The 14,042-nt window shown below is 35.0% G+C and overlaps 2 protein-coding genes across 3 annotated transcripts in view; one reads left to right on the forward strand and one right to left on the reverse strand.

The window, feature by feature from the left end:
- The first annotated feature begins 1,700 nt into the window (after nucleotides 1-1,700).
- Nucleotides 1,701-11,905, forward strand: Svip (small VCP interacting protein). Its single transcript, XM_026384105.2, has 4 exons — nucleotides 1,701-1,844; nucleotides 3,921-3,971; nucleotides 4,484-4,597; nucleotides 7,535-11,905. The coding sequence occupies exons 1-4, from the start codon at nucleotides 1,791-1,793 to the stop codon at nucleotides 7,547-7,549; spliced, it is 234 nt and encodes a 77-aa protein (XP_026239890.1). The 5' UTR covers nucleotides 1,701-1,790; the 3' UTR covers nucleotides 7,550-11,905.
- Nucleotides 11,906-11,996: 91 nt separating this feature from the next.
- Gas2 (growth arrest specific 2) overlaps nucleotides 11,997-14,042 on the reverse strand; it is a 125,210-nt gene continuing 123,164 nt past the window's right edge. For both annotated transcript variants that reach the window (XM_026384115.2, XM_077798162.1), the window contains one exon: nucleotides 11,997-13,145. In XM_026384115.2, coding sequence (XP_026239900.1) covers nucleotides 12,927-13,145 — 219 coding nt within the window. In that variant the 3' untranslated portion in view covers nucleotides 11,997-12,926. The remainder of the gene's footprint in view (nucleotides 13,146-14,042) is intronic.

Below are 14,042 nucleotides of genomic sequence, written 5' to 3' on the forward strand. Positions count from 1 at the left end.
AATTAAAAACAAAAGTTCCTTTCTATGCAGAAAATCTCTCCACAAAGGCAGAAAAAAAAAAGAAAAAAGAACGAAAAAACTTTTATCACTGAATAAACATTAACCCTATGTATCACAGGCACTCTGCTAAAGAGATGTCAGTGTTGGTGGTGGTTGGGGGGGATCTTACCACAGGATATATCCCAGCAGATACATTCCATATGTTGATTGTTTTATCTAAAGGAAAGAATAACACATCTTTTAATGATCTAAGAGCTGTATCTTATAGCCAAATGCCTATACATTAAAGTACCATGAAGACAGGACCACAGGTGTCACCCTTCTGGATATTTACTAAGAGAAAGTTACTAAGTATACAAATATACTTCTGGCATACAAAACTGGGAAAAGACTTACTTTGCTTTTTGAAAAAGTTGTACATATATCTCAGTGAGATACTGGCAGCGGTTAGAATTTCAAGATTTGTAAACAAAGTTCTAAAGAGCAGTTATAAAGAGTAAGAGATGGGTAGTTTACATTTTGCAATAGAGACAATGCACTTTTTTCTTTATAGATTTGCTTTTAATCTTACAAAATTTCATGTAACAGAATAAAAGAAGAGAGTACTGTTTCATTTAAGAACGTGAGAGAATTTCAAAGACATTGTGATATGCAAAACTAACATATTTCATATCCCATATATTTGAAACTATACCATAGAAATATGAAATTATCTGTTGCTTAGATCTAACTATGTGATATATAAGGTTGGTCGGGAATGAATGGGTACTATAGGAAGCTTATGGAAATCTTTCACATCTTGAATAAGTGATTTATTTCATGGCTGCATTTGCTTATTAAAACCCAATTAAAATAAGTGCACATTATAAGTAAATTATTCATCTATATTAAATGAGCCTGTAAGAATATAGATTAAAATGTGAAGAGTGGTTTCTGAGTCGTTAACTGTCACTTTTTATCCTCTTTTTGAAAAGTTTGAAATTTTTTCCACCCAGCAGGAATGCTAGAAAAAAAATAATAAATGAAAGTGTTGTTGTGAAGATACGATCAATCGTCTATTAACGTACTGGAAATGAATCTAATCTTTCATCCTAACTTTTCTTATTCAGCATCTACATTGTAATAAGATGCCCTGGTTATTCTTATGCTTATTAAAATTTAAGAAGCACTTCATTGAAATATTTCTGAAAAGATGAAATTTTATCATTGCTCCTGGAAAGATAAATGAATCCCAAATATCAGGAACTAGTGGAAATTTCTATTAAAGCCAGCTAAGTGCTCTATCCTCGACTTTCAATTTTTGGTTTTAATTTCTTGGAGGCCAGAGTCGCATCTCATAGAACAGCAAAAACCCTCCAGAGGTATAAACAGAGAAGCAAGAGAAGCAGGAAGAGCTCTGAAATCCACCGCCGAGTATTTCTCCTCGGACAGCGGGTGTTTCCTGGTACCTAGGCTTTGTCTGCAGGCCTTGCTTTCCAACGTCCAAGCTGCACGCACCCGCTACTGGTATCGGCCTCTAGGGGCGGAGCCGGGCGGCAGGGGCGGGACCAGGTAAGGAGATAGTGGGGGCGTTGCCGCGGAGAGGCGTGGCCGAGCGGGGGCGGAGGGACTGGGCGGGAGGAGCCGTGGGGTGGGGGTGGGGCGTTGCCGCAGGGGGTGGAGCCGAGAGGAGCCACAGGGGCCAGGGTGGGGGCGGGGCAAGCGCGGAAGGCCTGGGACCGGTGTCGGATCGCGCAGTTAGCGCCGCCTGTTCTGGGGCGGGCGGGGTCTCGGACCCCCTAAGTGTCTGGATGGGGCTGTGTTTTCCGTGCCCGGGGGACTCCGCTCCTCCCACGCCCGACCCGGTGAGTAGCGCTACGCCTCGCGCACCTGTTCTCTGGGGCGCGCAGGCGGCCTGAGCTACGTGCTGCCGGGAGACGGTTGTACTTACTGGCTCAGGCCTGGGAGCTGGTCGCTGGGGACCTGGGTGACGGGGAAGCGGGAACCTATACCAAGGACCCTTGGGACCTTACCAGGGAGCGCAAGGCCTCCGCCTCCTTGTTGCCCTCTCCAGTTTTTACCTTTGGCCGACTGGCAAAATTGAGTTTGTTGGACAGTGGCACACATACACAGGAGGTGCCCTGTATGGAACGGTCTTGGAGGTGCGGTTGATGAAGTTAGGGTGCAAAAAGAAAATTATCTCCGTGAAGTGCCTGCTGTGCTAAGAGATGTGTCTTTTCCTGTGTCTATACGAGCTCTTTAAAGAAGGTGCTCTTTTTTGGAGATTTTATTCATCAATGATTTCCTTTTAGTGTTTATTTCATTTAAAAAAAAATCTTCCTTTTAAAAATATTGTGTGTAGAATAGGGTGTACAATTTGTAAAACTGTCATATTTAACAAAAATACTGGACGCCCAGGTAATCTGAATTTAAGATAATCAAAGAATACATTTTAATATAGATTTATTCCATGCAATATTTGGTATATATCTATATAAAAATAGTCGTCGTTTATCTAAAATTCAAATTTCAGGAGGGAATATGTAGTATAATACATTTGTACTTCTTGTAGCTTTTTATTGTTAACAGTATCTTTACATTAGTCTTTCTTACAGGGAATTAATAACAAAACAACAACAACAACAACAAAACCTAAATTCCTCTCATTTGTTCTGTGTAGCTAAAAATGAGTGGAAGAAATGAAATATTTAGGGAAATACTTTAACTTTTCATCCATTGGGTTATAGGTACTGAAAAACCATCTGATGTACTAAAGTTCAACTTGTCTTAGTTGCTGCTTTTGCTTTTAAATGAGGTTAATTTTGTTTATCTCGCTCTTGATAAAATGCCACTGTCAGCATTTGTTAAGCCCTCCACCCACCCACCCCCATCACTGGGTTGTACCCCCTTCCCTTGATAACCACTCGCTGTTGGCTGTCACTATATAGGTGAAGTTTTTCCTGAGATAAGTAATGTATGCCCCACCATACCGCATGCACCTCCTTTCCTCATTTATTCACAGTGCCATTGATGTTTTCCCCAAACATGCACTGAACTCTTGACATTTATTTACTTGATTACATTCCTTTCTGTGCCCTCATTGCAATTTATGTTCATCTGTGTTTTCACTGCTGTATTCCCAGCACCTAGAAAGGTTCATAAAGCAATGGTGGTACTCAATGATTTGTTCAATGGATGAATAAGTACATCATAGCATGGAAGACAAATTATTCATACCATTCCCCAAGAGAATGCTATTTATTGTCTTATATATTTAAATATTTTACAACTAAATAATACATGGTATAGAAAAATAATATTCACTGTTTCCCAGCTTGGAATATTATCACTCGTAAGTTTACTTCTTGTTCTTATCCAACACAGTACCAGCTTATTTCATTCAGGAATCTTTCCTGAAAACACCTGCCTATTCCATTCTCTCTTTTTAACTGGCAGCTCCAAACTGTGTATCTGCCTCCTTGTAAATTTAATACTACTTGTTTTATTATTGCCCTGTTTATAAGCCCTTTTTTTCAAAAAGAAAATAACATTATTATATAGTGCATACTGCTTATATTATTTTATCATGCCCTAATTTGAAGGTGTTTTGATTTGGAAAATGAAATTCAGGAAGTTGAATATTTTATAAATTTTCTAATATTGGTATTTTTGTTGTTTTGTTTTGGCTGGGAGGGACAAGGTCTCCCTATGTTTCCCAGGCTTGTCCTAAACTCCTGAATTCAAGGGATCCTCCTGTCTCAGCCTCCTGAGTAGCTAGGGCTACAGATATAAACCATTCCTGGTTTGAAAAATAGCATTAATTGTGAAATGTTTTGGGTCAGTACTGAATGTTTTTGTAATTATACTACTTATAACATAGTCATAAAATTTGTATGTAATAATATTTGGTTTTGAGGTTTGTTTTTGTTTTACATATTTAGGCAGAGAAAAGAGCAAAGCTTGCAGAGGCTGCAGAGAGAAGACAAAAGGAGGTAAGATTAAAACTAAAATCATGCCTACTTACATAATTTTGTATTTCACTTTTTATAGATGTATATTATTAGTGGTAGTATTCTATAATATAAGTGTTGTCCAATATCCTAAAAATATGAGTCTAAAGATAATCACTTAAAATATCATTTCCTTATATCTATCAGTTACATTGATATGTTTACATCAGTTAGTATAATGAGGATTAGCCTACAGATGTTTTCTGCAAGATTAGATGCTCTTATAATAATATTCCTCCTTGGGACAAAATAGCCATGTTTTATAAAACAATAACAAATATGAAGCAAGTTTAGGGGAAAATTTTGTATGGTTGCAAAATATTCAATGAAGAACTAGCAGTGCATTTTACATAAGGCCGTTGTACAAATGTTCTTTGTTACCAAAATAAACCAACTTTCTAGCCCCAAAGAAAAACCTAAAACCACACACACACACACACCTTTTAGACAGCAGATACCAATATTTTTTATACCTCTTTTTAAATTACTTATAGGCTGCATCTCGGGGAATTTTGGATGTCCAGTCTGTGGAAGAAAAGAGAAAGAAAAAGGAAAAAGTAGAAAAACAAATAGCCACATCTGGGCCCCCACCAGCAGGAGGACTTAGAGTAAGTATTAAAGTTTACTTAAGACTTAATTTAACTGGCATTCTACAAAACTTAAGTAGCAATCTGTTCAATAATTTCTTCTGAAAATGCATTATGAGAAAAATTTGAAGTAATTTAAAAGTATGTATGGGTTGATTACTGTTTTTTTATTCTAATGGGAAAATCGTACACTTTTCATATTACTATATCTTAATACATTCACTTAATATAAACTTAAATGTGTCAAAAATTCAGGCAACATAGAAAAGTATGAAGAACAATGTAAAAATCCAAACTCACTGCCATTTTGACAGACAGTATTTGTAATCTCCATTTACACATCAATCATTAAATTCTGTTTTGTAGTCTAAATTTTTTTACTCTTATGATTTGGGATTGTTGATCTTCCCATTGCCACTCATTGTCATAGTTATGTAAGTGTTAATTCTGACCACAGGGTGTACAGGTGGGAGCTCTGCACACATTCCTCCTAATGTACCTATTGCAAAGGGAGATAGATACAGGGTATATAACTGTGGAGAAATTATTCAAGCTTCCTGAATTCTGGAATCTTTACTGAGTAGCAGCATTGGAAAAGTTTTATCTTACATGTTATAATTCAGGATAATGATTCATATATTAAGATTTATTCTTAGTTTGCTTTTAAAGATGTACTTTTCTAAAATAAGTCTATTTGTAAAAGGGACAATGTCCTCAATTTCATGCATATTTAATTTATCAGTGATTTATGAGTGGTTTTTAGGTCATTCATTTTCTTTGCAGTTCAATTTTGGTTTTGCTCTAAAACTACACTCTTCCCAGATACCACCTCCCTCCACCCTACATATCTATATACCCCTAAATTGAGGGACATGTACTTGAGGGGGGCATCATTAGGGCAGAATTGATTCTAGCTCAGGAATATCATGTAGAAATAAGAGTTATATCTTTGTTATTTTAGCATTGTAAGTTACTCCATTTAGTTTCAATTAATGAAATTACATTTTTTTCTTTCTTTATCATGAATTTTTAACAATGTATAAAAATTGATTTTAATGTTAAGATACATAATGTGATCATTATGCTGTTATTTTATATATCTTTATAAAAGCAAAATAAATCTAGTGCAGAGTTGGGAGATGACAAGGTCAAAACTTCATTAGAATCAGTTTCAATATTCTGTTGAGATAAAGAACTTTGTTACTAGGTATAATTCAATGTAAGGTTATCAAAAACAAATAAAAATATGAATGGTAAATTTTAGAACTGGAAATAATGTTGAGATCCTCTGTTTCATTGAAATAGAGATATTTATATTCACATAGACTGTTATAAGAAAAGGATACTTTAATCTACATATAGTCTGAATTAAGAAGATATATTCTAAACTCTAAGAAAGAAAGGGATTTATTTAATTAAACCCAAAACTTCATACCCTGAAGTATATAGATTATATTATATTACTGCTGGTCCTCTTCAAAGTGTTTTAAGTAGAAAACATCTCCAGTCTTAAATTTAGTGTTTCTTTGTTTTGTGTGTGTGTGTGTGTGTGTGTGTGTGTGCTGCTTTTTTTTTTTTTTTTACACAATGCTCAAAAGTATTTATTAGTGATTTTTCAAAATGGCACTATAGCAAAGTCTCTAGCCTCTTTATATCCATCCTATTTAGTAAGCATGTGTAATTTCAGGAACAGGTAAATAAATGTTTGGCTCTTCTACAGGATCAAGAAGAATTTGCTTTAAGAGTATTCGATTTAACCTACTACTGTTCATCTCTTACAATGCAAGTTGCCATGGTGATGTTTCCTTGGGATAAAAATCAGCAAAATGTTAGCTTAGAATTCAATCTGGCATCTCTTATAGGAGCTCTAGGTAAAAATTATTAGCCACATTCTGTCAACAGAGAAAGTTCCCAAAGTTGGTACAGTCTCTGCATCATTCACATCTTTGCAGAACTGGATTAGACCAAGTCCTTCAATTCTAGAGGCAGATTTCCATTCAGTGACCTTTGACCCAAGTTTCTATTGTGATTACTTCATCACCATAGGGTCTTGAACATTGTTTTAAAGGGAAGAATTTTAATAATTATCTATTTATTTTTAAACATTCTAGTAAATTCTGAATAACTAAAACAATAGAATATTACTCATAAAGAGTGAAATTATGGAATTTGCCAGTAGATGGATGGAACTGCAGAATATCATGCTAAATGAAATAAGCCAGTCCCCCAAAACCAAAGGATGAATGTTCTTTCTGATGCTAACCCATAACAAGGAAAAGTAGAGAGGGGAAGTATAGAAGTTCATTGCTCTCTTATAAGAAATCTTTCTTACTGAATAAAAATGATTCTTGGGGCCATCAAGCTAGACTGTGGCAGAGATATTTTTCTCAAAAAGAGTGACTTACTCTCAGAAACCACTCTTCCTGCCCACTTTGGGTTCTTTTCCCTCAGGATAATCACTTCTGCCCCCAGCACACTGGCTTTAATGGGCATGCTCCTACAGCACATCTAGAGCATGGCATTCAAAAAATTATTTTGGAGACTCAGGGATAAAAGAAGAGAAAATACAAGGTAGAGAGAGTATCTTAATCCTCAAATCTCTTGGTAATCCTACTGCAGGTACCCACTGATTTGCTTAGATATTTTGTCTTTTTATGCTTTTAAACCATCATGTTATCTCAGACTTTTGACCATAATGCAAAGTTTAATTATTAGTTGTTAATCATAAAAATCATGTTGCAGGTTTGGAGCTATAGCTCAGTAGTAGAGCACTTGCCTAGCATGTGTGAGACACTCCTTAGTACCACATAAAAATGAATAAATAAAATAATTAAAAAGAATTTCAAAAATCATTTTGCATTTCTATGTCCCATATTATCATTTTACATATTTTTAATTAAAATTTTGTGACCTAGTTTTAAATAAAAAATTACTTTTCTCTATTTTTGTCTTTTCTAGTGGACAGTTTCATAAAGCATGACATGAATGGGAGAGTCTACTGCCAGTAGTTGTTCAACATCTGCAATCAAATGGAATTCCTTAATTTAATTTCTTCTCTTTGAATACAAGAAGAGTTAAACTTTGTAATATTAGTGCCCTCAAGTGCAGTGCTAAGTCCGTACTAAAGGTATTGGAAAAACTTGATTTTCAAGCTTAGGAATTAGTGAGACCTTTCATTAAATTCTTATTTTCCTATGTTTGCTCTTCTATAGAAGTGATTTATTTTTTCATAGTTAAAATGTGGATCTAAGGCTGGGGTGTAGCACAGGGGAAAGAGTACTTGCCTACCTTGTGTGAGGCACAGAGTTCAATTTCCAGAATCACAAAAATATGTGTACAGTTTTAAATAGCATATATACATTACATGTAAAAATCCTGCATACACCTCTAATATTAAACCTTGCAATTATAGTTCCTTCCTTTATAAAATGACCTACCTGCTTATAGTTGTGCTGCATGACCTTATATGTGTTTTTATTTTACTACATTTGAAATCTTTTGCTCAAACTTATGGACTTAGTGCCTTTAAAATGATCATCAGGGAACATCTTGAGAATTCGTTTGAAGGGCTTATGTGAAGAATGCTATACATTTTTATAACTTAGTAATGAATATTTATAGGTAAATGTTGAATCTCTATTTATTTTATATTTCTATAGCTTATAAAATTTACAGATCATTTTACATTATAATAAAGGCTATCTTTGCTGAATTTAAAATTATATATTAGTCGTACCATCAGAGGGCAGTGATGTACTATTGTGTAATGTCAGACTCAGCTCTTTAAATTCTATGTAGAAATTAATGAGCTAAAGAATCTGGATGAATTATGAGAGAAGAATGTATTCATTCATAAGCATTTTTATTCTTTTGTATTTATTAAAGAATACTTATACGATTCATACAGTTGTAAAATTGCCAAGGCAAGTATGAATGTAAGAAAAAGCAACATGTACGTACAGTATTTTAAAAATTCTACTTCAAATATAAAAATATTAGGTAATTCTATATGAAGCATAGATGTAAATTTTTTTATTTTTATTAAGAGCTTAAGGTTAGTAGTATTTTATTTTTCTTTTTGATATATAATAAGCTAAAATAGAAGAATTACTATTAACCATCATGGATGCTGACTCTTCTAAATGGCAGGGTCACATATCTGAGCCCTAAATTAGAATATCTAGATCCTAATTGCCAATAGAGGCTATAAATTAAATAGACCACCCCTCTTGATTTACAGAAGGAAAACTGAGCCACTATTTCACTCATCCCTCCTACAGGCTTCTATTGTATTGCAATGCAATTGTACATGTTACTTTTTTTTTTTTTAAGAGAGAGGAGAGAGAGAGAGAATTTTTTAATATATATTTTTCAGTTTTCGGTGGACACAACATCTTTATTTTATGTGGTGCTGAGGATCGAACCCAGCACCCCGCGCATGCCAGGCGAGCGCGTTACCTCTTGAGCCACATCCCAGCCCAAGGATAGTGAAATCATTGAATTTTATTTTAGAAACCCAATTTTTGACTTTATATGATTAATTTCTCCACACAAACAGAAAAAGGATCATTAATAGCTGAATGGATACAGAACTAAAGTATATGAACCTTGACCTGTGCAAAGCCTTCATCCTCTGTTAATATAACAAGAACGATTTTCCCTTCACTGTGTCTTGAAGAAGTAGAGCTTAGTGTACAAACAAAGGATTACTTCAGGGGACAGCACTGTGTTTCTAACAGCAGTTTTATCACAATAGATGCTTAGTTATGGTTGAACTGTGAGAAAGAGGAAGGTGTTGCTGTGTTGCTTCTGGGGGAAAACAGTGTATGCTGTTCCTGTCCATCAGGACCTGCCTCCATGGTGTGGCCCACTTTCCTCAAAACACAAGCATTACAGGGACAAAATGGTGGTACTCAGATATTAAGAATATTGTTAGGAAGATGAAGACAAAAGGGGAAGCTAGATGCTTGATAAGAAACTAGTAAGTGACTTTTAAAATACACACAATGCATTTTCCTCATAAAGTTATGGATCAGTTCCTGTGAAAACCATAAATAGGAGGGAATTTTCTCTAATTTATCACTTAAATAACATTATAATGATTAATATGCCATTCAAAGTCCCTGTCCAGAATACTAAAAACTGGAGCAGTAAGATGCACATATGTTGCTATCATGTTATGTAAAATGTTTAAACCAAATCTTAATTTGATTCATTGAACTATTAATATGGCTAATAAAAAGCTCTATGTTATTACACAGTTCCTTTATGACACATTGCATGTTTTTAAAACATCGGTATGTGATTCTGTTGTTTGACCAATCATATTCAGAATGTGATTTAACAGTTTTACCACATGGTTTTGTTATAAATTCTGTATTGCCTTTGGAGTATATAAATATACATTTTTAGTATAAAATCTGGCTTTGATCATCTCTGTTTACCAAAAATCCTATCTTTAATACATCTTAAATAATTAGAACATGTGTTGGTAGTTAGAGACACTTTCGTTTATTTGGGATTATCAACAGCAAGCAAGCTAATGACTGTTCATAAAATCTTTAAATTTATACATGGGCATACTTCTTAGTTTATACTGTAAGGGAGAAATGATGTTACTAGCCTAGTTTTTTAAAGAGAAATTATGGTATAGTAGAGGGCCTTTCATCTTGGGTTCCTAGGAGAATTGATAAAAGCTGTGAATTTTTCTTTTTCCAAAAGTTTGACTTGTTTATTTTTCACTGATAATTATGTTCTGTCCTTAGAAAATAAAAGTGTATCTTGTGAGTTTTGAAAAGTAATTTTTGCATAAATAGATTAGCAAAATGCAGATAGATATGTTTGCCTATCTAACTTGAGAATTAAGGCATATTTTTTTAAGATCTCCAGGCAAGCTTTAAATGATGTATATGCTCTAAGCTGGTTCATGTATGGTAATGAGGCCCTTTCCTTTGATTTTCTAAATAATACTGACACAAAGCACTTGTGTGTATACCAAAATTTTTTATTTTGAATCATCTGTGTTCCAATAATTGTTGTTCCAACAACTGTGGTTTTTTGTTCCAACAATTGAAACATTTTAAATTTCCCATAGGATGTGGCTTTTTATTATACTGTTCTCCCCCTTCTGGGTGTGCCTCCTTTTACAAATATTGCCTCAAAATAGGACTGCTCTGGTTTAAGAACTAAATGTGCATTAATTCCTTGATATGGATGTGATATCTTTGTTATATCCTGAACTTCAGTGACTATCTTTGTAAGACTGTACTTAGCTTATGCTGAGTTTCAATTTAATGCCCTTCATATTTTAAGGGCAGAACATTGCAATTGTCTTTTCAGTGACACAATGCCCACCACTTCATGAAGTGGGCATTGCATCTTAATTTTTATTAAGAAGTTCTTTCCTTTGAGCTGCATTGATGGCTAGAAGTTTCTGTCCATTCACCTTCCATCTATCCTTCAGGCTACTACAAAAAATCTGTAGGCAAGACATCTAACAGTTCCCGTACTAATTTCCAAACAGTCCAACCTGAATACTTTGAGAGTTTCTGAAGTCATTCTTTGGGTGTGGATGAGTCAGTTTAGGAACTGAAAGGATTTCTCCATCCCACAGTAGGAGAAATAATACAGTAAAAGTGGTTCACAGAATAGCTCCAGAACCAGCTCAATCTGCTCCTTGTGCTGGACTCACTTCTGGCTGTGTTCTTTTCACTGATTATTTACCTGGACTTCATTTTTTGGATATTTCCCCTCTGTTATTATCATTCAGGTTTCTAGATTATATTGGTTTGGAGTCCTTTATTTACATGGATAGGACTCATCTTCTCCATCACACTCTCCTGGATCTTACTTCTAGCTGAGAATAAGGTGATACTAGCACAGTTAAGTCCACTGCCTGGCCAGTCTTCACTCAGGAGTCAGCAAGAGCCTTTTACATTTCTTCATTTCCTTCTAAACACAGTCTCATCTCCCCACATCCCTTTTCAGTACTGATTAGTTAGGAGCTGGACCCCATGCTGTAACCATTTTCTTAACAATATGTAAAAGATGATTTTAGATGTGGTATAGGACTAATAATCCTCCTCTTCCCCCAAATATGTTTCTGCCCTAATTCTAAGGATGCATAAATATATAATTTTCTATACCAAAGGAGATTTTGTAAATGTGATCAAGTTAATGACCTTTTTTGGAGGCTTATCCAGGTGGACTTTACTCATCCAGGTCTTTAAAAGTTAAACTTTCCAACCTATGATCAAGGAAAGATGTGAAGAAAGAAGGATAAGAGAGATTATTTGGCTCTCCTAAAAACTCTCAGGGAAATAAGCCATTTGAAGATGAACTTTATTTCAGATTGAAGCATTGATAGAGAAACAAGTAGCATTTTAAAAATTTATGTTTTTAATTTTTTCAATCAGTGAGGATAATACTTTGCTGTTTATTGGTACAAAACAGCCCTGTCCAGGTATATGAGGGTATACATAAGTCTGTAATATCATTAGCTACAGTGAATTTACTAGACAGCATAGCAATGTAGGATTTAGATATAGTTTAATTAAGAAAATGCTTTAAAATAACATGAAGTAATGAATATTCGTACAATTCACTCATCAAAATATAAATGTATGTCAGCTTGTGTGTGTGAGTTACACTAAGTCATGCTAAACACAGACGTATGCTTACGTGTGTGTGAAATCATAAACTATTCGCTAAGGGGGTGTCTTGAAGACTTCCAAAAGTACCCCAGATATTTGGTCAAAAATAAGAGATCAACTTTAAGGCAATCTTCCAAGTGAATGTAAACTTTTCTGACTTGGCCTTTCCAGTAAAGTATTACTGTTCTGAGTCCTCTGAACTTATAGTGTCATTGGGTATTTTTTAGTAGCACATTATCACACAAATTGTTATTTTGTAAAAAATAGCTTAAAAATTCTGTAATTATAAAAATGTCTGGGGTGCTTTTACTCATAACATACAGCAGGCACTTTCTGTTGACTTATCTGCAAATCCTAAATAATTTCTCCTGAAAGTTTTTCTTGAGCATCTATAGCTAGAATTGTGTTCCTAGTATTGTGTTCTAAATACCATGCTCACGTATTGACAAATAATAATTTGTCTATAACTCATCTAATTGAAATCTGAGTTTAGAATTTCTTTGAATAGGTCATTTTCTACAGAAGCATTGAAAATAAATAGTGCTACTCTTCGAACATTTTGCATTATGATGACATTTTTTTTTCTTTCTATTACGCCTTTTTCCAAAGTAGTTTTCAGAGCATGTAAACTAAACTGACTACACTGGAGAAGTGGATATAGGCCATTCTGAGAGTCTCCTTGTCATAACCAATTAGTTTCATTTAATCTCCTTCTTAGCCTTATAGTTGGCAGAGACCACCAAGTAATTATCAGGATTCATGTCCTTAAGGGTTGGAGATTTACTCTGGATGGGGGATGTCTTGCCATCCACACGGGAGATCTGCAGCATTCGGCAGGGGTCATGTTTCAACAAATACCCTGCAAAAGTCTCCCATCCTCCTCCCACACGAACCATGACATGTTTGTTGTGCAGCATCTGTAATGAAAAATAAAAAAGAGCAAAAGTGTTAAATTCCAAGAATTCTTACAGTGTCTAAAATCAACTTTCAGTTCTAGTGGAATTAGTACTTCTGTTTGTCTTGCATTTCATGCCCCATTGTTTTTCTGCTTATTGCACAGAGCCTGAGTTAGCATACAGTTTATGAAAGAAGCTTTGTGTTTTCCATGCCAGGGGCTCTTGGGTAAAGATCCCCGGCATCCAGCTTTGCCTAGGGGAACTAGCATCTATGTATACTTCTTCGATTTTCTGGCTACCGATAGTCCATCATAGCTCTCACCACTGCCTCTGGCTCCTGTCTATTTCCTCAAATTAGTGCTCCGTTCTTCCTAGTGGGTTATTTCCTGCTCAACCAGAATTTGAAAGACCATGAAAATGTCTGCTCTTGAATGACAATGTGACCACACAAACACTTGATATAAAACAGAACTAAAAATGCATGCACAGAAATTGGATGATTCCCTAGTCATTGTTTGAGTTCTTCAAGGAAAGGTGTATTTGAATAATTAAACATTTATGATTTTCTTTGGGCTTTTCTTATCACTGCAGAATTCATCTTAAAAAGACAAAAACAAAATACAACTTACCTCCAGACCCAGCTGTAGATTTAAAAAGGGACAAATAACGTGGTTTATTCTAATAAAAATGTGAGAGTCGTGGAGACTTGGCATGGAAAACCAAAAAAATTGACAGTGGTTTCTTCAAATATCAAAATCTAATAAGAAATGTTTTGTAACCACCCTCCTACTGCAATATTATGGACACACACAGGCAGTGCAGCATCAGGAAGGGGAGGGTCACGGGATTTCGGGGTCATTGTGGAATACACATGGTATCTTTGAGTTCCTTTATATGTTAGCTTAACACCTGGACTTT

This window comes from Urocitellus parryii, chromosome 4 (genome assembly GCF_045843805.1).
Source record: "Urocitellus parryii isolate mUroPar1 chromosome 4, mUroPar1.hap1, whole genome shotgun sequence".
In the NCBI taxonomy this organism is placed as follows: domain Eukaryota; kingdom Metazoa; phylum Chordata; class Mammalia; order Rodentia; family Sciuridae; genus Urocitellus; species Urocitellus parryii.